Here is a 25,354-nt window from a genome sequence, read left to right as displayed (position 1 = left end):
TAGAGAAAAGAACATATCTACAGCAAAAAACCAATACGACAAAGCTCTAAGCCACTTGCGAATAAAAAATGATACTGTCACAGTACAAAGGAAATGTAATGTAGGCGGGGAGAAAACTGAAAGGGAGAAGACAAAAAAGGAATGAAAACAGATTGTTTCTCCCCTCCCCACCCCCCATTACTAAAATGTTCTGTGTTCATTGTTCTCTTCAAGAGCTATGGGATGTCAAAGAACAAATATGGACAATACAGCCAGATCTGTGACTTAAACAAATCTCCAGTTACAAAAGCTACTTTGGTACAGGTCAAAAATGGCAGAGAAAGATTATTTCCATTGCTAATAGCTAAACACCTGGGACAATGGAAAAAGTTGTTTGTGAACAACCTGTCCTCATTTCTCTAAATTTTCAACTATTAATTAGTAAATGTTTAGTTGACTGCTTTGGTCCGAGGAATATTTCTCTGGAGTGTCCCTAACCATACCTCACCTCAGGCCTTAGTCAAGTAAGTGCATACTCCATCATTTTGCAAAGTAAATAAACTTCATGTTGTTGTTCCGCAAAGTTGCTATTGCTAAATATGAAGCAACTATCAGATGTGAAGGTTCTGTGCTGACCCAAACGCGGTCCCTAAAAAGCTACGGAGCTGTGATAGGCTTTACCTTCTCCTATCAATAATTAAGCTGCAAAAAGAGGGTAGCTGCTTATCAACATCAGGCCCTCAAAGACTTCCTTCTATCTCAGAATAGTCTTTGCAGAAAATGGCAAGGTAGGTTTGTGGGTCAGACATATTAAGTCAGAAAAAGCTTTGTCTATAAAATGCCCTTCCGACAAAACCAGCAGAATAAGTGAGTGAAATCCAAGGTAATGAAAGGCAGAACATCTGGGCTTTAGAGACCATCACCCCTCATCATAGCCCCGACTGTATCTGTTGCTTTGTAATTTTGTAGCCAGAGTAATATGCCAGAAGACATTCTCACGTCTTCCCTCCGGAACTCTTTCCCACCTCTCACGTCTTTCTTGACCTTCAGGCTGTATACCATACTTGGCTACAGGCATGATCTTTATCGCACTAAGTAGCATGAGTCTTGAACTCACTGGAAGTCCCACAGAACCACACATGGCACACTGTACAGAGTCAGCACATGGCAAAATTCTACTAATAAATTAAAACAGCGTATTATTTGATCCTTAAAAGATTACCACGCCAGCATCTGAATCACACACCCAGAGAAAAGAGACGGCATACTTACTCTGGCTCAATAAATCCATGTTGTGGTGTGACCGTAAGGCAATGTGCCGGCCAGTACAGTTCAAAGTTCAGTAACCTAACAGAATTATTTAAAATCTGGAAACGTCCAGTTTTTGCCAGGTCACCTATTATATCAGATAAATAAATGTTACTTTCATTTAGCATTAGTGAATAAGACCCAGTTAATAAACAGTAAAAATAAATCCTAAATAAGTACACTAGTAAACCAGCTTATTGTGCTTTCTCAATTGCCCAGTTACAGGAATTTCGAATTCCTGTTGAAGCAAGGCCATCTGTTTACTCTTGGAAATGACAAAGATACTGAACAAAGTTCAAATACTGAACAAAGGGAGAGAGAAAAGGAAATCTGGAAACTGTTATTACCACCTGGTCTTATCTTGGGCACATACATAGGTACCAGATTTGTTCCTACTTTACCAACGATACCAATGTTAAGGCTAAAAGAGGCCAAGTGCCAAATGGTTTCCTTGGGGCAGAAGATGAGGTGGAAGGAAGGGACCATGGGTCCTAAGTGGCTCTGCCGTACGGGGAAGTGGGAACTTGGACTGAGGGCCATGGCCTTTGTCAGGATGATGCTGTGGTCAAGTCTGAGCTGGGTCTCTAGTAGGTGAGAGGAAGACCTATGAAAGCCACTGGCTGCATGTGCATAAAGTCCACATATATGTCCTAGATGAGCCGGGGATACAAAGTAGTACAGCAGGGTTTCAGAGGGCATTCCTGTCATGTTTTCACCGACACTCACACGTAGAAGGAGCTACCAAAATCAAGTGCTCGGGGTGGACAGTCCACATTTCTTCAGAGGATGATTTCTCTTGATGTGGGTGAACAACTTGTGAAAGTGGAGAACTTTGAGGACCTTTAACTGGTAAAACATCCAAAGAAACATTGCCACCATGTTTCCCAAGACTGTTAGATTCACTACAGAAAAAGAGAAATAAAAATCAAAAGTGATAAAAAGCCAGATCGTGTCACGTTTTTATATTAATTCTGCACAAATTTCAAAACATTTAGATAAAACTGAAAGTGCGTTACATACTGTGTATTTTTCAGGGAATTAAAATCCTTCATATTGTGTATACTTAAAGTAATGTATAAAAAATACAGAATAGGTCAAATACTATTATACTAATTTTTACTAAGATTACTCAATGATTTAATTTCTTTCCTGCTTTGACTTCTGCATGCCATCTAAGGTCTCTTACAAGGATTTACTAGAAAATTAACCAATATTAAGAATTTTTTTTAAAAAATTAAACTCTTAATGTATCTCTGTTTTCATGATGCCAACACCAAACACTTTAAAATAAGAAAGTCTTTTGGGAAAAATACCACAGTAAAAAATGCTAATAAAATTTAACAAGTTTTTAACTAAGTGTTGAAGCAGTGTTTTCAAATAAGCCTTAGATTACAAAAAAAAGTAATTCAAAACAAATTTTGTAATCACAAAAGCACATGGATTAATTGAAGTTCAACTGTGGAGAATCCAAATTCTCCTACTCTACAGTGGAACATCTTTTTTTCTTTTTAAAAATATATTTTTATTGATTTCAGAGAAGAAAGGGGAGAGAGAGAGAGAGAGAGAGAGAGAAACATCAATGATGAGAGAGAATCATTGACTGGCTGCCTCCTGCACGCCCCTGACTGGGGATCGAGCCCACAACCCGGGCATGTGCCCTTGACCGGAATCGAACCCGGGACCTTTCAGTCCCCAGGCCGACACTCTATGCACTGAGCCAAACCAGCCAGGGCAACAGTGGAACATCTTTAAGTTGACACTCAGCACAGAGAAATCCGCTTTACCCTTGCCCATTGCCCTCTCACCCCCTCCTTTTCAAAGCAGGCCTCTACTGCCCCAGGAAAATGGAGGCACCTGCCAAATGTCAGGAATAATTTTAAGAAATAAAAATGTTTATTCTTGGCTTTTTAGCTTCCTAGGAACCAGTACCAGATAATAAGTGATTTTCAAGGTAATTTTTCATATATGTAACTATATTTCATTTGTTCTTTGACTCAATATCTTAGAAGAAAATTAACATTCTAAGTATAGGGGAAAGAAAGCAAGCTGGCTGAACTAGAGGCATCAGGTGATGAAGGTGAGTGCGTGTGTCGGCAGTGAACTTAGTGGCACTGGGACTTGCAGGGAACGCTCAGGCAAACACTGGGCCCAGGAGGCAGCCCATGTGATGAGAAGATTGATTAAAAACAGAAGGACTGAGTAAAATGTAAATATATTGGGGCTAATAGGGCCAGGATTTTCAGTGTTGGAGAAAAAATATACAATTAGAGAAAGGAAAAAAGAAATACACTGTATTTTGTTAGATTAGAATTGGAGGTATCAGTATATACTCATAGTTTTAACATATTAACAGACATGGATACATGTGGATTTATATATAAACTAGAGGCCTGGTGCACAAAAATTTGTGCACTTGGGGGGGTCCCTTAACCCGGCCTGTGCCCTCTCGCAGTCTGGGACCCCTCGGGGGATGTCCACCTGCTGGCTTAGGCCCGTTCCCCCTGGGGACCGGGCCTAAGCTGGCAGTCAGACATCCCTCTGGCAGCCCGGGAACCCTCAGGGGATGTCCACTTGCCAGCAGGGAGCAGACCTAAGCTGCAGTTTGACATCCTTAGCGCTGCTGAGGAGATGGGAGAGGCTCTCGCCACCACCGCTGTGCTGGCAGCCGTCAGCCTGGCTTGTGGCTGAGCAGAGCTCCCCCTGTGGGAGCGCACTGACCACCAGGGGCAGCTCCTGCATTGAGCATCTGCCCCCAGGTGGTCAGTGTGTGTCATAGTGACCAGTCATTCCCAGTCTTTCTGCTGTTAGGGTCAATTTGCATATTACCCTTTTGTTATATAGGATAGAGGCCTGGTGCATGGGTGGGGGCTGGCTGTTTTGCCCTGAAGGGTGTCCCGGATCAGGGTGGGGGTCCCACTGGGGTGCCTGGCCAGCCTGGGTGAGGGGCTGAGGGCCGTTTTCAGGCTGGCCACACCCCCTTCAAGGTGGGGGTCCCCACTGGGGTGCCTGGCCAGCCTGGGTGAGGGGCTAATGGCTGTTTGCAGGCTGGCAAAGCCCCCCAGCAGGAACCCTCACCCCATGGGGGTATGGCCAGCCTGGGTGAGGGGCTGAGGGTCGTTTTCAGGCTGGCCACGCCCCCCAGGTGACCCAAGCTCCCAGCCTCTCCTTTCTTTCCCCCCCACCTCCTGGCGGGCTGGAAGCAGGTATCTGGGATTTATTGATCTTCTTGGCCAGCATAGACGGGAAGCTTAGCTTCCTCCATCGCCAGGGGCAACCCAAGCCTCCTGCTTGCTCCAGCTCCTTGGCCACCGCCATCTTAGTTGGGTTAATTTGCATACTCGCTTTCTGATTGGCTGGTGGGCATGGCTTGTGGGTGTAGCAGAGTGATGGTTAATTTGCATGTTTCTCTTTTATTAGTGTAGATGCTTTTGTTTTCTAGCTCTGTCTACTGAGGAGGCCTAGAAGTAGTGACATCTGAAAAGCAGTAGCACACCAACTATCCATATCCTGGTTTCAATTCCATTCTCTACTAAAAGGAACCAAGACTTCTAAGAGAAGTCCCAGCTATTCTAGGGCTTGGACAGGGTAAGTATAAGATGAGCCTAGACTATCCTGTTGTGCCACCGAATAAGGAAGTGCTCAAAGAATGCTGTGGGCACATCAAAAAGATCAAGAAGCCAAATTAAGAGACCAAATAATGACAATAAAGGATTAATACTGAACCCATGAGTCTGTCCTAATATTAGTGAATAAGTACATTAAAGAGGGAAAAATAAATCTCTTCCTCATAGTGAAAAAAACAACTAATAAATGTAGGAAAATGAAATGAGGAAATCACTATTTGGTAAGTAAGATAGTAATACGTGATTCAGGCAATAATCATCAGTAGGTGCTAAAAGTCTGATGAGGAACTAAGATAATTCATCATCTCCAGGTATTTCCCTACAAGATATTAAAAATAAAATAAAATAAAATAAAGTAAAGAAACTTAGGGCTACTTAGTCATCATCTCTGCAACTTACCCTTAAATGGTTCAGAAAAAAGTTATCTACACTAATATAAGAGAAAAATGGTAATTGGCGTACGACCGCTACCCTTCCCATTGGCTAATCAGCATATCCTTATGCAAATTAACTGTCAGCCAAGATGGCGGCCGGCAGCTAGGCAGCTGGAAGCGAACATGAGGCTTGCTTGCTCCAGTAACTGCAGACTGCAACGTTCCCCGCCTGACTTGCAGGCCTCTGAGCTGGCAGTTTGAAACTTTGTAAAAAATATAGCCGGCTGGGATCTCAGAGCTGAAGTTAAACATTGTTTCGATTATAGAATGGCAAACAAACCAGCAGCGGAAGCCTCAGAGCTAGAGCCAGAGTTAAAGCTGGCCCAGAAGAAAAAAAAAAAAAAGAAAACAAGGAGCGGTTGGGAGCTTCAGTCAAAACCGCCAGCCTGAAAGCAGCCCTCAGCCCCTCACCCAGACTGGCCAGGCACCCCAGTGGGGACCCCCACCCTGAAGGGTGTGTGACTAGCTGCAAACAGCCATCATCCCCTCATCCAGGCTGGCCAGGCACCCCAGTGGGGACCCCCACCCTGATCCAGGACACCCTTCAGGGCAAACCAGCCGGCCCCCAGGCCTCTATCCTGTATAGTAAAAGGGTAATATGCCTCCCAGCACCGGGATCAGCGGAGCCGAGAGGTCTCCTGGCACCAGATCAGCATGACAGGGTGCAGCGCCCAAACCCCCTGATCGCCCTGCGGCTCTGTGTGTGACAGGGTGTGGCATCCCAACCCCCTGATCGGCCCTGCTCTGTGTGTGACAGGGTGTGGCGCCCCAACCCCCCCCCCCCCCCCCCCACGGGCCCTGCTCTGTCTGTGACGGGGTAGAGCCATAACCTCCCCATCGGCCCTGCCCTGAGTGTGACAGTGGTGGCGCCCCAACCCCCTGATCCGCCCTGCTCTGTGTGTGACAGGGGGCGGTGCCCTAACTCCCCTATCGGCCCTACTCTGTGCGTGACAGGGGAGCTCCCCAACCCCCTGATGGGCCCTGCTCTGTGCATGAGAGGGGGGAGCTCCCCAACCCCCTGATGGGCCCTGCTCTGTGTGGCGCCGCAAGCTCCCCATCGACCCTGCCTTGAGTGTGATAGGGGGCGGTGCCCCAACCCCCCAATCAGCCCTACCCTGAGCGTGACTGAGGGTGGCATCGCAACCTCCCAATCAGCCCTGCTCTGTGCATGACAGGGGGCGGCGCCCCAACTCCCCAATCAGCCCTGCTCTGAGCCCGACCAGGGGCTGCACCTAGGGATTGGGCCTGCCCTCTGCCACCCAGGAGCAGGCCTAAGCCAGCAGGTCGTTATCTCCCGAGGGGTCCCAGACTGCGAGAGGGCACAGGCCGGGCTGAGGGACCCTCCCTTCCCCCCCGAGTGCACAAATTTTTGTGCACCGGGCCTCTAGTGTATACATAAAGAACAATAAAGTAAATGTGTTAAATGTTAACAACTGGGGAATCTCAGCAAAGGTAATATATGGGAATTCCCTGAACGATTTTTTAACTTTTCCATAAATTTGAAATTATTCAACTGAAACCAAAAAAACAATGATGAAATAAACGTTTGAGACAAATAAACAAATTAACAAATGAAGTACAGGGAAAAGACCAGCTATACTATGAATCAAGTAATCTTAAAGTCTGTTGTGACAGATGTTTTGTTTGTTTTACCTTTTAAATTCTAGGTTAGCTTTGGGAGAAGACTGAAGAAATTCTCTGTTAGAAGTGGAATCTCTGAATTCTCCAATTACTGAAAGCATAATTTTACGCATGTTTCCATAAAAGAGTTGAACATCATTAGGCCGCTGGGGAAGATCATACACTGAAATAGAAATAATGTTTGAAATATATGAATCCACATAACCACACTACAAACACCAGGTAAATTTATATATATATTTACTAGCCACAAAATATTACTCTGTTAGGTTGGGAGTAGGTGACAACTTGATTTTTAATACTATTGATGAGCATGAAATATAGGCAGCTCAGCATCAATGATTAGCAGCACAGGCTCTGGCCTTAGATTTGAACTATAGCCTTGCCAATCATTAGCTCTGTAACCTTTGGCAACTTAACTTCTCCAAGATTAAGCTTTAGTCTCCTCATGTACAACATGGAATAACAAACTATCTCAGGGATATTTGTGACCATTAAAATAAGAATTTTAAAAGATACATGTGGCATAAACATTTATATAAAGCGAACTGTGGACCAGACACTGTTCTATTTCTTTTGTGTATATTAACCTACTTGGTTTTCACAACTCTTTGAGAAAGGCATTATCTCCACATCGAAGATGAGGAGGAATCTGAAGCACAGAGAGGTTAAGAGCACACAATTTGTAAGTGGCAGCCTTGCAAATATTTAACTTAAGCAAATCTAGAAACCAGGCAATATTAACATCATTAAATATTATAGGTTAATAAAATGGTGCTGGAGTTGAATATCTCTAGACTAGTCCACCTGAATTTATACAGACAAGAAATTTTATATAACGTGTTTATAATCTACATATAAATTAGATTTTAAGAATTACATTTTTAAATGGAAATTTTAAAAGAACACAGTAAATGTAAACTGAAATTTATAGTAACCAATATATCTGACAATGAAAGTTTAAATCAACTGTAAAAATGTCACTAATTACACATTTTACAAAAATGTGATTATAAATATTTGTAATAATATGCTTAAACAAATGCTATTCAAAATAATCATGTACAAAGTTCACTTACAGCACTCTCACAGGTGATCTACTATGCTAACACAAAACAAAGTGGGATTGTTTCCTCTCTTCATCCTGATGATAAATATACCATCTCAAGAAATCCAGTATTCTTTGAGGTAGAATCTGGCATTTCAAAGAGCCCCCCTAAGTCCCAACTCAACCCCATCTTAGAAGGGTGATCTTGGCATGTTACTTATCTCTTGGTTGGGTTTATAAACACAACTCTTAATATTACACATTTGTTGAATTTTTGTAAATGAGGTTCCCTCTCCCTGGTTCTTCAAGATTCCTCAAGAGTCGCCGAAACCGGTTTGGCTCAGTGGATAGAGCGTCGGCTTGCGGACTGAAAGGTCCCGGGTTCGATTCCGGTCAGGGGCATGTACCTGAGTTGCGGGCACATCCCCAGTAGGGGATGTGCAGGAGGCAGCTGATCGATGTTTCTCTCTCATCGATGTTTCTGGCTCTCTATCCCTCTCCCTTCCTCTCTGTAAAAAATCAATAAAATATATTTAAAAAAAAAAAAAAAAGATTCCTCAAGAGTCACCTCACTCTACATGGGGTACCCCTTCCTGTGTGCTCTCCCAGATTCCTAAACACAGCTCTAGCATAGCACGTTCACCCTGCATCTTAATCATCTGTCTTTCCTCGAGCCTGTAATCCCATAAAGGCCAAGCACTGCATCTTCTACCTCTATAGACTGGCACCCTGTACTCTCAAATACATGTCCATTCAATCAAAGAAATAAATGTTGCTGAATCATGAAACTGTGCCAAGCTCTGATTCACTTAATACTACCTACTTTCAGTCTTCACTGTTGTTGCAATAAATGTTCCTATTCCAACTATACTGCACAGTTCAGTTTAACTCTCTTATTGAGATCTTTCTTAGGAGGAAGAAATAAGGAAGGTGAAGCTTAGGGGAGCTGAAGTGGCAGAGATAGGTCTTGAATTGAGTTTTAACTCCAAATCCAAGGTTCTTTCTATACGCTGCCCCCTTAATACAATATTGACAAGGTCTACTTCAAATCTTTTCATTATTTCTAACCCCCACTTCTAGCTTTCCTATGAATAGATGTTCTAGACTCCTAATTACTGAAAAGATTTCAGACTACTGTACATCACCTCTACACAAGCATAAGTATCCTTTTCGTTTATCATTTCATATTTCAGAAGCAATATATAGTTCATCATTTAAAAAACAAAAATGGGGATGGAGGAGGATAGTACCAACTGAAATTCTACCACCAGAACATAACCACTGTTAATATTTTGGTGTGTATAGTCCTGCAATTTTACCTATGTTACATAGCTATATATAAACACTAAATTATTTTTATGCCAAAATGAGATCTTATTATGCAAACTTTAAAAATAAATTTTCTCAATAAGAACTTTCCATGTCATTAATACAGAATCACATCATTGTTTTAATAGTTTCAAAATATTATATTGCATAATTAAACAATCTACCACTCTTAGACATCTAAGTTATTTCTAACTTCTTGCTATTATAAACAATACTAGAGGCCCAATGCACCAAGATTCGTGCAAGAATAGGCCTTCCTTCCCCTGGCTGCTGGCACTGTCTTTGCTCCGGCCCAGAGCTGCCTTTCCGCCTTCGCTCCAGCCCGGAACCACCTTCCACCTCTCGCCTTGTCACGTCAATTTGCATATTCCCTCCTTAATGGCTCTGGGCGCTGCCATCTTTATCGTGAAATGATGGTTAATTTGCATATTACTCTTTTATTAGATAGGATTATTAGATAGGATTGTGGTGAAAATCTGTACATTTTTACACAATTTATATATATGAATACAAATCTTTTGTATCAGTAATAAACACCATTAAATCCTTCAGGTGTTTATATCAAACAGATCTAAACATCTAAGTTACAGTCACTTCACCACTTGTTTTGGATGCTGCCATGACATCATCCAAAATAGTACAGTAGGCACAAAAGCACAGAAATCTCAAAATGAGCCTAAGTTTGTAATCATTAAATCTTAAATAATAATTAATTTGAGTTTAATAATAACCACTTTCCTCCTCCTGCTTCAAAGTCTATCCACAGAATAGGTGCAATAGTACATTAATGACATCTAATACATACACTACATGGATGAGATGTTAGATACTATTATTAGTCTCATTTTACAGAGAACACTGAATCTCAGTGATGTAATATGTCCAAAGTAATATAGAAGAACTGTGGCTCAAACTCAGCCTAACACCATAATCAAACTAATACTCTTCCTCCTTATTACATCACTGGATCTAGATAATACTACAAATAACACAAAAGATTTAAGACGTTGGAATTCTTACCTTCAGTTACTAGTAGCTCATCTTGAAACGTTTCAGCAAAATCAATGTTCTGAAGCACACTATTCTCTGGAAGTATCTCTTCTAGAATCCCTGGTTTATGCAAGAGAGCTCTGCCAGGAGAGATTTTTATTCAAAAGTGGTTTTACATATGAAGTGACCTTATTTTATCAGTGTGTTTGGCAAATCCAACTAACTGCATGATACATTAGTACACAGACCTCATGTCTTAAATCCTAATGAGTAATTTTTTTAAAAAGAAAATCTGTTTTGCAAGTTCTCTTAAAAGTTATAGTAGTACAACCATGAGTTCCCGTTAAATATTAACATCAGAACAAGAACTCCTAACGTAAAAGTACAAAGAAGCATAAGATTATTTTCAGGTCTTACATTTTCATTATTTGTGATGACTTGGTGACAAAAATTTGTCTCAGAAAAAAAAAAAAAAGAATATGCCAAGAAATGACACAAGTAAGACATTTAAATTAGCATGTAACTATGTTTTCCTGGCCTCTTCTAGAGAATCTTTAATGCGTGAGAACTGATATGTAAATTTCTCTGTAATACCCAGATGTTCACAAACAAATCTCATTATTCTAAATCTGTGGCAAATTGAAGTTCTAAAAAAATACCTTAAAAAAAAAAATAGCCCTAACCGGTTTGGCTCAGTGGATAGAGCGCTGGCCTGTGGACTGAAGGGTCCCAGGTTCGATTCCGGTCAAGGGCATATACCTTGGTTGCAGGCACATCCCCAGGAGGAGGTGTGCAGGAGGCAGCTGATCAATGTTTCTCTCTCATCGATGTTTCTAACTCTATCCTTCTCCCCTCCTCTCTGTAAAAAATCAATAAAATATATGTATATAAAAAAAGAATCAATCAATGTATGCATAAATGGGTAGAACAATCTCTCTCTCTCTCAGTAAATTAAAAATAAATAAATAGCCCTAGCTGGTTTGGCTCAGTGGGTAGAGCCTGTGGACTGAAGGGTCCCCGGTTCGATTCCAGCCAAGGGCATATCCCTGGGTTGCAGGCTTGATTCACAGTGCGGGGCATACAGGAGGCAGTCAGTTGGTGATTCTCTCTCAACATAGATGTTTCTATTTCTCTATCCCTCTCCCTTCCACTCTGAAATCAACAAAATAAAATAAATAAATAAATAAATAAATAAATAAATAAAACAATACCTTGACTTCTATATTCCAGTGGAAAGAAAAAAAAGCTGGTAATCTAATTTCTCCAATGTCAGTTTCTATCTCTAAAATACTTAATTAAAAATACCAGGTTCAAAGTTGAGTTCTTCAAATTGGGTCTAACATCATATAGCAATTTATCACTATGCTCTCTCTTTTTAACCTTCCAATAATCTTCAACAGATTAAAAATAAAACAAAAATTTCTAAATTATGCCCCAGAATAAAACACAGCAGAGCACAAGGGTTGGAAGAAGAAAAGACAGTATATAGGCATATACCCCTTCCCTACTGGGTGTTAATGATTTCCTACTAACAGATGAAACATCATGAACTTCACACTTTTTTAATATTTAGTCTTCTAGTCTAGGAAACAAAATTTTATTAGAACTCTGAATTCAGCATACAAGAATGTTACCAATGTTAAATAATACCTAAACTTAAATACCTCAATCTGACATTTCAGCATATGTAAACTATATGTAAACTATATATACCAAATTTTCTAGAAGTTCACACTTTAAGTAGTTAGCCATATTAAACATCGCACACATTTCTAAAATTCCTTTCAAATAATTCACAACATTGTCAGAAATATTCCAAATAAGTCAGATGTATTTAAACAATATTGCGAATACATACGAGTTTCCTACAGGCATTTCTTCTTATCAGCTACACAAATTTTACCAAGTGAAACATGTTCTATAAATTCCAAATCCCAAACCATTATTTAAGTCCTCACTATTTCTACTGAATAGTCCCCATTAACATCCTAATATATAAAGAGCCTGGGACTGTCATGGCCTAACGTCCGGATGGATGACCAAACACCAGGCTAGGATCCCGGCCGCCCACAGCAGGAGTCGGTCCTGGGTACTGGCCGCCTGTGGTGCGGCAGCGGGAGGGAGCTGTGGGAACAGAGCCATGCTGCCATCGAACTGGCCTCTGGGTCCCTCCCACCACCCACAGGCTCCGGGGAACCAGAGCCATGCTGCCATCGGACTGGCCTCTTGGTCCCTCCCCGCAGCCCGCAGACTCTGGGAACCAGAGCCATGCTGCGATCTTGGAATCTTGGTCCCTCCTCCCGGCCCACAGGCCCAGGGAACCAGAGCCATGGTGTGATGGATCTGGACCCTACCAGAGGGGTCCCAGATTGTGAGAGCGTGCAGGCTAGGCTGAGAGAACACCCCCAAGTGCATGAATTTTCATGCACCAGGCCTCTAGTCTAAGATAAGTAACCCACCTTCGATACTGCTGTCGTGAAATTTCATCTCCACCAAAGAAGTACACAGTTGACAATTCTGTTGTGGTTTTGTAATTGCTATCTCTCTCTGATGGATGATATATTATAGTAACATTCTGATGCCAAGAAAAAAAAAATTAAACTGAATATTAAATATTTTAGTAAGTTATTTCATTCTTACTCTCATGAGCCTAGTATCAATATAGACATGAATATATATATACAGCATTTCCAAGAAGATAAGTACAGTAACACTCGATTCTGCAGACCTCGATTTAACATACTTCAGATTTAATAGACAAAATTTCCAGTCCATATGTTATATGTGAAACTTAACACCCTGTTAATTTGAGAAAGCTTTTAACCAAGATTTGCTTATAATTAATAGGTTATTTTTTTGTCATTAATTATTTTTAACAAACAGGTCATATGTTGAAAAAAATACTTATTTCGCAGACATAAACATTACATATCTACAATTATAGTCTACATATTTAAATCTAAGAGTCACTGCTCGTAAACAATGGTTGAAAGATTAGCATGTGATCACACCACAAGGCAAGGTAATTGGTTTCTACAGTGGTATGACTTTCTACAGCAGTTTTAACTCAGGCCTCCCATGCTCCCAGGTGTGATAAGCCACGCCCCAGGCATTTACATTTGTTTACTTGCAGTGACTGGTGAATGCACGCATTTACTAGATCTATTCAGTATAAATTTAAAATTACAGTATGTATTACATAAAAAAACTTTTCTTGCCCTAACCAGTTTGGCTCAGTGGATAGAGCATCAGCCTGCGGACTGAACGGTCCCAGGTTCGATTCCGGCCAAGGGCATGTACCTTGGTTGTGGGCACATCCCCAGTAGGGAGTGTGCAGGAGGCAGCTGATCAATGTTTCTCTCTCATCGATGTTTCTAACTCTCTATCCCTCTCCCTTCCTCTCTGTAAAAAATCAATAAAATATATTAAAAAAAAAAACACTTTTCTGTAAAATTAAACTATTCATACATACTTAATTTTAATTACACAGAAGTGTCTACATAAGTAAAAGCAGGGAAACTATTTTTAAAATATGCATTCAGAAAATCTACTTTATTACATAGTAGACTTTTGTCTTTAACAGATACTCCTATGCCCAAATTAGTCTATTATATTGAGGTTTTACTGTATTTCTATTCCTATATATATTTCTTTTTTTTTTTTTTTTTTTTTTAGTTTTAGCCATAAAATACACAACTATTAATTTAACCTAAAAGTGAGTTTATATTTTTAGTGCAAGACTTACTTCTTGTGTTTTTTCCTTGAGAACAAATTTATCTGGGAAAATCTTTAATACTTTAGGATCCAGGAAAACTCTTTTCTGAGAATCCTTAAAACCTATAGCTTTTACAAAAGCTGCCCGAGAGCCAGTGTTACGAATAGAAAAAACAATTCTACTTTCTTTGCCAGGTATTAAGTCATTCACTGTTACCATGTAACTGTCAGACAATTTTTTAACGTCTTCCAAAATAAGATTACTTGTTCCTCCATATCCAGACAAAGGTATCTGTAAGTGCAAAAAAATATATATTTATACATGTGTATGTGTGTGTGTGTTCAAAATTATTGTTATATAAGCAGAAAGCAGAAGATTAAATTATGATCAGAGAAGAAAATACATATACTAGAATTACTACAATTACAATTATTATTCTTTGTGTACTTTGGCTAGTAGTTGTCCCACTTCCAGTCCAGCATTATATTAAAGACTCTATCTTAAAAGAAAAACATATCACAGAGCTACAAAATTATTTTCTTTTTAATATACTAAGAATAATTATTTCATTGTTATAAAAGCCAAACTTGGATAATAAAGATTAGCATAGTATAGATATGCTTACTTAGAAGTGTTTAGAGTGAAACATATTGATGTTTGTAATTTACTTTGAAATGCATTTAAAAATTAGATGAATTTACGGATGGTTAAATATGTAATAAAAAATACAGCAAAACATTAATTATAGCATCTAAGTGGTAAAGTATATGGGTCTACTGTATAATTCTTTTAAGATTCCAGTATTCTGAATTTTTTAAATGAAATGTTTTTGGGGGAACCCTATTAATTTTCAAACACTCAATGTAAGCATTCTTCCTGTATTTTCAAAGCCTGAGGAATTACAAATAATTATGGAATAAAAGGTTAAGAAGAATGATTAAATAAAATGAAATCTAACTAATACTAATAAATCCAAAGATTCAACAGGAAAAACTATTATTGCTCTAGAGCAGGGTTTCTAACCTCAGCACTGTGGACATTTTGATTTGGATCACTCATTATGGTGAGGGCTGTCTTGTGCATTATAGGGTGTTCAGCTGCATCCCTGGCCTCTGGCCACAAGATGCCAGAAGCACCCCTTCCCATCCAAGTTATGACAACCAAAAATCTCTCCAGAAATTGCCAAATATTCTCTGGAGGGTAAAATGGCCTCTGGTTGAGCTTTGCTCCTCTACAGCACTAGAAAACGGAAAGCTAGTATGAACACCGAGAGCCTGTCCAACAGATAAACATGTGCTCTCAAGTCAGGCAGCCTAAACGTGAATCTGTCCTGGACCACATAGTGGTAGGTAAGTAAGATGCACAGAAAGGCATCTCTAGGCCTCAGCTTCCATGTGTGTAGGATAGAGACAGTGGTATGATCTCAGACAGTTGTTCTGAAGTAAAATGTGGTGATCCGTATAATGATCAAGAGTAGTGCCTGGTATATACTCAGACTGAAATCAACACATTTTTACTGTAGTCCCATCATGCTGTATACAAAGCATATATAATTTCATTTGTTCCTCAGAACCAAACCAGGAAGTTGGGGTGACAATTAACTGCATTTCGGATAAGGGAATGAAGCATGTGCAAGTTCAATGACTGCTTCAGGGTGAGTGAGAAGCACAGAAGCAGGGGCGTTCCTGATTCTTTTATCCCTGAGTTAAGTGCTCTTCCATCACTGTATCAGACTACTTATCTCCACAAAGATACAAAGTTAATGGTCTAAGTCTTCTTGTGAGATAAGAGCCATATTTTGTGCATTCAGGTCCCATTCAGCACAACTCTCAGTGAAGACAGAAGGCATCTACCTCTGCTAGGACTCCCATTAGGATCCTAGTTTGTCTTAAGAGGACACCAAGCTGAACTTCTGTTTGATTGGCTGTCAAATAAAATGGTTCTGCCCTAAAGCACCAGAAATTCCTGCTTAGGAATAACCTCAAAATCTTGGCTAGTAGACTTGAAACTAATGAAAATATATTCAGGATAGTCTAAAAGAGACACTGACTGGGCTCATGTGTAAATAGGTTAGTTCTAAAAATGATCATTTACATCTTTAAACAATTTTGCCCGCCATAGCTCACAGGGCCAAGTGAAGAGCTCCAGAGAGAACATGTCTAGCTCCAGCAACAAATAAAGCTAGATATGTCCTAAGTATCTATTTTATTTTAAAAACTTTAAAAAAAAAACCCACAACCTTTTAGGTATTATTATTATTCTTGTAATTTATCACATTCCCTCTTTGACACTAGGAAATGAACCAAATTTTAGCCCCAGCCCCACTGCCAAACAACTGTGCAGTTTTAAGGTGTGCACTTTAGTGAAGCTTGAGATTATTTTCCTTCCCTCAATGATTTATCACTTTTATCTCTTAGTGTTTTCAATGTACCTAAAGAAATGACTTGAAATCATTTTTAAAAATTACGATGGGAGGAAATAAAATATAGAAACTCCTGTCTTGCCCTAACTGGTTTGGCTCAGTGGATAGAGCGTCGGCCTATGGACTCAAGGGCCCAGGTTCGATTCCGGTCAAGGGCATGTACCTTGGTTGCGGGCACATCCCCAGTAGGGAGTGTGCAGGAGGCAGCTGATTGATGTTTCTTTCTCATCGATGTTTCTAACTCTCTATCCCTCTCCCTTCCTCTCTGTAAAAAATCAATAAAATATATTTTTAAAAAATATATATCTTAAAAAATAAAAAAACTCCTGTCTTTTTATTCCTAGTATCTGAAACAGAGTCTAGCAAATGGTGTCAATAGATAATTTTAATCGAATGAATAAAATTTACTTGGGAAGACAGTATCAAACAATTTGATCTTCATTTCCAAAAAAATGTGTCCTTGGAAAGTTAGGTATAGCTCAAAATTCTCAAACTGAAATTAAACTTAAGAGCATTAGAAGAGATTGTTACTAAAAAGAGTGCTATGGTGGCTGCTTTTGTAACCTGACAATTCTAAGTATACATAATTAATCCCTAATTCATAAATTTAGATAATAATATCTTGATTTGTAAAAAATCAGAGTATGTATAATTTACTATTAAATCAATAGTTATAACATGTTATAAATTCCACAGGAGGAAAAAGAAGCAATAAAAATGATCTTACCGTGAACTTAATACCTGGCTGTGATCGAATTCCAAGTTGTTTAATTTCTAGTTTAGCCAACATACAAGATAATCGAGTAGGTGTAAACAATACAAAGATGGTAATGTCTTCTTTTGGACGAATTTTGATCTCACAGTTACTAGTTAATCGCTCTTCTGAACCAAAAGTGTGCTGAAGCTACAATTTAAAAATAATCACTGCATAAAGCAAAGCAGTAGCAAAAATAAAACATACCATTGACACACACTCTTCAGACTACACACAATAGTCTGCATAGCTAAGTGTTCTGGATCAGACAGAACATAGAACAGAATAGAACCAAGCACTCTACACACCTGAAAGCAGTCCTGGTCTTGTCCTCTAATTAGCAGTCGCAAGTGTTGGGTTGTGGACGTAGAATTATTTCTTAAAGCTAGTTTCTGAAGCCTAAAAACAATTACACATTTTAAATGTGGTTTTCCTCCATGGGTATTGCTACAATTATAAAAAACAAAGCCTAAACCAATTTGTTTAGAGATGACTGATTGCACATGCCATTTCAGCAGCCTGGAATCCTCTCTCCAGTCCTAGAACTCTACATTTCTGAAAGCTTACACTGAAGACTCACCTTATCAGAAAAGCTTTTTGGTTTAATCTCTTTCCCATCATAGCTCCTTAGCTGGCCTTATTATTTATACTATATGTATAGGTATTATCTGTCTTATAATACATTAATAAATGAATATCCAGATTAACAAATTCATTAAGTCAATACCATGTTCGGCTCAAATACCACGCTTTCAAGTAAACAAGGGGTCCCTGGCAAACTGCCCAAGTTTTTCACTCTAAGAGGCTCATTTGCACAAAAGTCTTTTAAACAGTACATCGAATTAACCTTACTTTTAAAAAGTTACAATGCAAGTAGAATGGACATATGAATAACAGCTGGCTGACTGGAAGAAAATCCTTCAATCTTTGAAAGTACATGAATCCTCTTGTCGCTGGAGAATAAATACATGAGTAAATCTCTATTTTTCTCAAATTTTAAAGATTGGCAGTTAAATTATTTAAGCTGTGATCTACGCCTTGTCCCCTCTGCGTTCAAAGGGAAGGCAGCTGAGCTTTATCTCAGAATAAAATCTAAGACCTTTGACTATCAGCAAACCCGAGAAAAGCCTTCCACACGTACATTGACTAGGAAAGACTTACCTGAAAAGAAAAATCATTAAAAAGTTTTAATTTTATTTACTTTTTTTGTTTTAAAAAAAAGTTATCATTTTCAAATAGCAGAGCTATTAAGGGGGGGTTCAGTGTCCAATTTTTAAAAGGAGCTGTATAAAAAACAAAGGGTTAACACCTTTATTATATAAAGATTGTACACAAATAAGAAAAAAAATTAAAATCCTAACCAACAAATAACTAAAGTATGTAAGCAGACTTACGCAAAACTAGAATGAGCGAATAAAATATGGAAAACTATAGAACTTTAGAAATCTAAAAATATCAAGTTGGAATGAAATATCAAGTTGGACCACTTTACCCACAGAAAATATAATTTTATTAATTATCATTCCTATTTGCAACTGAGGCAAAAACCCATTAACTCAATGAGAATATTGCCCCCAAAATTATTTATTAATTTTTCTCCATTCTTGGATGAAGAGCTCACTTCAGATCTCCCTTTTCCAATAAGCACATTCTTCTACAAGGCAAGTATCTCGCAGGAAGAGCACCCAGTAGGGCAGCAGCATCTCCCATCCATTTTTAGAAGTCCTCTCTTAGTAACTATTGAGACACAGCCTCTGTCTGCCTCCTGGAACACTTCATGGTGGAAAAGAAAATAAGATTATTTTCTAAGCAGAACTCAGCTGCAACATTTACAGAGGAGTAGCAGGAGCTATCTGTGATGGGAAAAATTATTGTTCTTTGCAGGACATCAAGACAGGGGCTGAAGAGAAATAAAGAAACGCAAATCTATAATTTAGCTAAGCGCTGCACTAAATACATCCATTTAATGCTTTGGAATTGTTACTTTCACAAAAGCCCACTTTTAGCCATCCATGTGGTGTATCATCAACTAAGGTAGAGCTATTCTCACAGGATTGGCAAGATCCTCCAGGCTGAGTTAAGACCCTAACCAACTCCTGTAAATGGGGATACAAGAGGCTTTTTGGGCTAATTCCCTGCACTGGCATGTGACTTACTCATACATCTGTTAGATTAGAAGAACTCTGTGAATCTCCATGAGGAAATGAAGTCAAGTAACGGACAGCCTGAAGGCCCTTCACATAGGAAAAGGCTGAGGGAAAATGCTGCTGACAAGTCCAAAAGCTCATCAAAACAGCGCCTTTGCTTTCAACTTAACTAATGTAATTTCTGATTTTAAAAAGTATAGCACATGTTCATTTTGTTTTAGCTGAGGAGGTGAGATTTCAGGATGGTATGGCATCTGAGAAGCAGCTGAATTTTAAGCATAGCCATCTCTACCACATTAATCATTCATTATAAATTCTATCATAAAGTAGGAAATTCAGTCAGAAATACAAGGATGATGATGGCTCTTAATGACTTTCTTCTGCCTTTGGCTTAATGGACAAGAGCAGCTGTAAGATCAGCTGTGATTGCTAGGGCAGACTGAAGCTAATTTTCCTCTTCTTTTTAACTTGGACATTAATGGCTGAGCTGACCAGCTTCATTATTTTGGCCACCTTGCACAGCACAGACTTAAAGGTCTCAATCAACTATTTGTACAAGTACTAGAGCAACCGCAGATTACTGTTTTGAGAAAAATTTTGGCATTTAAACACTGTTCAGGTTCAAGTGTACAGAATAGGAAAAACCTTCTCTACAGGCACATGTCCTTGTTCAGACCTTCCTTTCAACATCAGTGTCAATCCTGAATCCCTCTTAACTGGCTTCAAAAAACATATGGCACATATAACCAACAACACCGGAACTACTGAAGAGAGCATAGTACCTCATAACCACTGTCATTCAGGATTTTGAAAAGTCTGTAGCTGAGAGAAACCTTTACAGAGAGCTGCTTAAAGAACATGCAGTCTGCACATTCTTCCAGGTGCCTAAGGGATTTCTAAATCAAACCACCACATGCTCAGCACTCAGAGAATGCCTTCACTTGGGGGTTCAGGTGTGGCACGTCTAGTCACAGGGGGAGCATCCTGATGCAGTATTCACTGTGAAATTGTTTTTCCTTGAGATTCACTATATTATACAACTTTCTCTTTAAAAGGACCCCTGGAAGAAACATCTCTCTAAAGTCTGTAGCAGGAATGGCTCTGCTCTCTCACATAGTAACTGCTTTGCTCTTAACCTCTGAATACTGTGACTTGTGTCAGAAACAAGCAAGCCCAAGACTCACATTAAGGCAAGTGCACAAGGTCTCCCATCGAGACCTCAAGGGCCACCTTTATGATGACTGCCTCAATTTCCCACAGAAGTAATTTCTCACTTAACTGTTTTTATGTTACTGTGTCCTTTGGAAAACTGCTTTTGGAACAAAACAAGTACAGATGTCTACATGAGTGATTAAACAGAGGTATAAACTCTATAAAGTAAGGAGGTTCAGCCCAGCCGGCGTGGCTCAGTGGTTGAGCATCAGCCTATGAACCAGGAGGTCACAGTTTGATTTCTGGTCAGGGCACATGCCTGGGTTGTGGGCTCTTCCCCAGTGGGGGGCATGCAGGAGGCAGCCAATCAATAATTCTCTCTCATCACTGATGTTTCTCTCTCTCTCTCTCTCTCTCCCTTCCTCTCTGAAATCAATAAAAATATATTTAAAGTAAGGAAGTTCAATTAGATCCTTTTTGCACTGACAAAACTATAATTTTAAAGAAGTAATTTGTTCACACCTATAGTAGATTCAGCCAGAACTTTATCTCTCAGGTACCATAGAAATGTATAGGTAAAACATTTAGGATAAACATAAAAGTGTAAAATTATGAAAGAGTAAACATTTAGGTTTAATAATTACGTAGGTTATTAATTAGAAATTTTTACTGATATGAGGTTGGTAAAAAAATTTATCTATGTTGCTAAACTCAGGAAGGGGAAAATATTACTATACATACTACATGTTATATGCCAATTAATTTTATTACTCAGTTATCCATAATGTATAATCAAAATAAATATAAAAATAAAATTAGTGCCAGAACCGGTTTGGCTCAGTGGATAGAGCGTCAGCCTGCGGACTGAAGGGTCCCGGGTTCGATTCCGGTCAAGAGCATGTACCTTGGTTGCGGGCACATCCCCAGTGGGGGGCGTGCAGGAGGCAGCTGATCGATGCTTCTCTCTCATCGATGTTTCTGGCTCTCTATCCCTCTCCCTTCCTCTCTGTAAAAAATCAATAAAATATATTTAAAAAATAAAATAAAATAAAAATAAAATTAGAGATATAATTCACATTAACCTATAAGAGAATATATCTATTCTATTAGAGACCCCTTATACCCTTCACTCTACAGTACAAAGCATTCACCAACTAATTTGTAAATTCCTTAAAAAGAATGTCTTCCTTCCTTTTCATAGTGCTTCCCAGAGAAGAAACAAAGATACTCTTAATTGCCTACATTTGGAAATCAGCAAGGAATTCGCCAAAAAGCATAAGAAAATTGAAACCTATGTTTTTAGATTGCATTTAAAAACAGGTGGAAATTTAAATAAAAAATTTTGAATTCATGACAGGAAGATTAAGGATGATAAGACAGCTTTATTCAATTCTAAAAATATTAACATGGTCACACCTAACACAGCGGGGAATCACATTGGGAGATAACAGCAAGATCGCAGCAGAGGCTGCTACATGCATACTTACTGTGTTCTGCCCAGAGGGACACCTCCCCAAGCCAAAAACTGCTTGTTGGATAAAATGGATGGAATGTCTGAGCAGCCAGATCCAGGTGCTAGAGGTTTATTTTCTGAGGAAACTGCTTCACCTTTTAACACTACTTCATACTGAGGTCCAAATGGCTGCACAAATATTTTCAAGATCCTGACAAAGAAAACCAATTAAGTTAAATGTCCAGAATTCTTTTGGCAACTATTTCCTACATGTTTCCTTTGTCCATGAGACTGAGCTGGGTGCCGAGGATACAATGCCCTTCCCATCATTACAGGTTATTTTTTGGAGGAGACTACAGATAAGGACAGAGACTGTCACAATGCCATCTACTAGGTGGTCAAGGGGCTAACTAAATAGGGACACTACTAAATACTATTTACAAGGACTTTAGGAAGAGTTGAGGAAGCTTCTGAGATGAAAGAGTTAAGCCAGTGAAGTTGGGGGCAAGTGCTGCAGGCCACAGTAGCAGACTAGCCCTCTACGGCTTCAGTAACCCAGGCAGGAGATAGGTCATGTGTCTCAGGACTACATGCTAAGTACTGCACTAGGTTTATCAAGCAAGTTCAAATACTAAAAATAATGGTGTTATTCACTCATTTATGGCTTGGGTGCCAAAAAGTCGCAGGCACTGAGAAGGGGGTGAAGAAAAGTATTTTAAACTAACAACAGACAAGGTCAACCAATGGTTTCCTTGGAAAGAGAAAAAAAAAGTTAATGAGAAACATCAAGACTAAAATTCTGTTATTTACTTTTGTCAAAATATACTTGGATATAGGACTTTTAGATTTCTAGTCAATAGGCTTAAAAGAAGTTTTTTTTTAGTAAATAGAGGAAGAAACTCTAAGGTTAAATGAAAGAGGTAAGACAGAGCTATCATCTGATAGGTGAGGTAAAATGTGTATTCTATCATTCAGGCTGTGAACTGAAGCATATCTAAGTTAAGTGAGTAGTAACTTGAGAAGAGTAAAAACTTTTCATTATAAACAATTATGTATTACCTTTCCTCAGCGGTTTGGGGATCCTTTGGAGTAAATGAAACAATAACTTCGTGTTCTTCTCCAGGTTTAAGGAAGAGAGTCTCTGGAACCACTGAAAAGTGACTTCCTTGATCTGGGATCTAAATATTTATATAATTATAACTAAATGCCGATTTATACAAATATGGCTTTTACTCAGTTACTCTCTTTGTCTTATGTGTCTTTCTCATTTACTAAGTCAGGTTATTTCTCCCTTCCTCCTCATCCATCACTGTCCCACCTTGTCTTATTATCTTGGAAAGGATATTTCCTTCTCCTTCATCTCCCATAGCAAACTTTATCTTCTACCCTATCCTTAATTCCTGGTCACTAAAACCCTACCCTCTTACTCAACCACATGATTCAGAAATAATGTCTATTTCTCCAATTCTACCTAGGGAAAGGAGAACACACATTTTTCAGAAACTAATCAAAAACTTGGTTCTTATATATGAAATATTATATAAAGTCCTTATCATCTACTTTATACTAGTGTAATACCCAGCATTTAAAGCATTTGCAGACTCTTCCATTTGATCCCATGGCACTCTGACAAGGAAGGTAGCACAGTACCTTCAGTCTCACAGTCTGAGGAAATACTATGTCATAGCACTGACACACATTCTTACCTTGATATCTAAGTAAACGTCAATATTCCCAGCATTTTTCAAGGGTAAGTGCTGTTTTGTTGAGGAAGCCACACTGGCAAACAAATGCAGAGTCTAGAGGATGGGATAAAGCAGGCATTTTAAAAAATTGTCACAATTACAATTAGACCAACCTGAACATAAAATAATGGCAAAGAGTTTCGAGTACCTGTAAGTCCTTTGGAGCATGTATCCTAGCAATTCCTGTTCTGGCTCGAAGACCAACACTTTTAATGACTGGCGTAGGGTTTGGGCTATCAACTTCTATATCAACTCTTGCCAAGAATTCTTCTGCTGAGTCCAGAATCTCTATAAAAGTTCATTCTTTTAGTTCAGACACCAGAGTTATTTAATTCTAAATGCCAAGAGTGGTCAAACATTATGCCCTCAGGGGTCACAAGAAATCTTAAGTAAGATACTATCTTAAAGAACAAAGAGAAATAAAAATAATTGGAGGAAGAAAAGGGAAAACATCCAATTGGTAGATGTGATCAAATCAATTAGCAGAAAAGATCCCCAAAAGTTTTCAGTTTACTTGAGTTAGCCACAGTTGTAAGGATTTAACCCCACAGGCCACGATCTCTGCCCCATTTTTAAAACAACATAAAACATGTGACAAGTTACTCAAAGTATTCATATTTACTGATAAAGGAAATAAGCCTCAACTTTTTAATTTATTCAGGTACAGGGTTAAGGAATTCTGACAAAACGTAAAAATGATACCTGAAGAAGTGATGTGTCTCTTTGGACTATGGAAAAGAACCCAAATTATAAAAAATTCAGGATCCTGTAAAATAAAATTTAAAAATTAAGTGAATACTGGCATTAAGATTAAAATCTTAATGAAAGAAAAGTAGTTTGGAAACTTAACTTCCCTTTTAATTCTAAAACACCTAGCTTACCTGTCCATCGTAACTGGCGGGCATCATGTGATTGATCACAGAAGGAGCTGCCAGCTGAGCAATCACATCAGCATAAGGAGCAGCTCTCATCGAAGCACAGACGGGTTCCTTGGAAAACGTGAAGCAACGCCAGGCTATGGCATTCTGTGCAGAAGTAGAAGAATCATTTTCAATAAAGCCAAAGTTGGTAAAACGTTAAACTTGTTTAAAGAATCTTTAACAAAAAAATTTACTTTTGAGGGCGGGCGTGGACTATAAGGTGTCACTGGGAGAAAAAAGGGGACGTTTGTAATACTTTCAACAATAAAGATTTTTAAAAATTTACTTTCATGAAAGAAAAATTAACAAAGAATAATATTAGCAGTATCTAGAATTCAAAATCATTGTGCTCTATAAACCGGTTTCTTTCTGTACATTAGTACTTACAGCATTAATAATAAGTCTGATTGGCACGATGGCATGTGTCTTATTTATCAATTTTAATGGGAGAGCTTTCCAGCCACCATAAGTCAAGTCACCAAAATCAAGAACATCTTTCTTTTCTGTTTCTACCTAATTAAGAAAAAAAGGGACTAATTTATAAAAAGCAATGTATTAATAAGTATCACAACATATGTTCATATCACTGCCCGTCAGCCACAAGAGTCAGCATTAAAGGTAAACTTACCTAAGTTTCCCCAGGCTATTTTACCATTGCTATTTCTAAAAAAATTAATGTTAAATTCTTTTTGTT

At 38.9% G+C, this 25,354-nt stretch overlaps 1 protein-coding gene across 4 annotated transcripts in view; it reads right to left on the bottom strand.

The window, feature by feature from the left end:
- Positions 1 to 25,354, bottom strand: part of CEP192 (centrosomal protein 192) — a 99,045-nt gene that overhangs the window by 16,814 nt on the left and 56,877 nt on the right. For all 4 annotated transcript variants that reach the window (XM_070420704.1, XM_070420705.1, XM_070420706.1 and 1 more), the window contains exons 23-37: positions 25,048 to 25,173; positions 24,622 to 24,765; positions 24,443 to 24,506; positions 23,889 to 24,028; positions 23,702 to 23,794; positions 23,055 to 23,173; positions 22,030 to 22,206; positions 17,552 to 17,642; positions 17,217 to 17,393; positions 14,098 to 14,358; positions 12,812 to 12,927; positions 10,383 to 10,492; positions 6,998 to 7,148; positions 2,014 to 2,189; positions 1,252 to 1,375 (exon numbers count right to left, since the gene is read on the bottom strand). In XM_070420704.1, the coding sequence (XP_070276805.1) occupies positions 1,252 to 1,375; positions 2,014 to 2,189; positions 6,998 to 7,148; positions 10,383 to 10,492; positions 12,812 to 12,927; positions 14,098 to 14,358; positions 17,217 to 17,393; positions 17,552 to 17,642; positions 22,030 to 22,206; positions 23,055 to 23,173; positions 23,702 to 23,794; positions 23,889 to 24,028; positions 24,443 to 24,506; positions 24,622 to 24,765; positions 25,048 to 25,173 (2,069 nt within the window). The remainder of the gene's footprint in view (positions 1 to 1,251; positions 1,376 to 2,013; positions 2,190 to 6,997; positions 7,149 to 10,382; positions 10,493 to 12,811; positions 12,928 to 14,097; positions 14,359 to 17,216; positions 17,394 to 17,551; positions 17,643 to 22,029; positions 22,207 to 23,054; positions 23,174 to 23,701; positions 23,795 to 23,888; positions 24,029 to 24,442; positions 24,507 to 24,621; positions 24,766 to 25,047; positions 25,174 to 25,354) is intronic.

This window comes from Myotis yumanensis, unplaced genomic scaffold (assembly GCF_028538775.1).
Source record: "Myotis yumanensis isolate MYYU_CA2020_CCGP unplaced genomic scaffold, mMyoYum1.0.hap1 SCAF_7, whole genome shotgun sequence".
In the NCBI taxonomy this organism is placed as follows: Eukaryota; Metazoa; Chordata; class Mammalia; order Chiroptera; family Vespertilionidae; genus Myotis; species Myotis yumanensis.
This window is presented reverse-complemented; position numbering and strand designations above follow the sequence as displayed.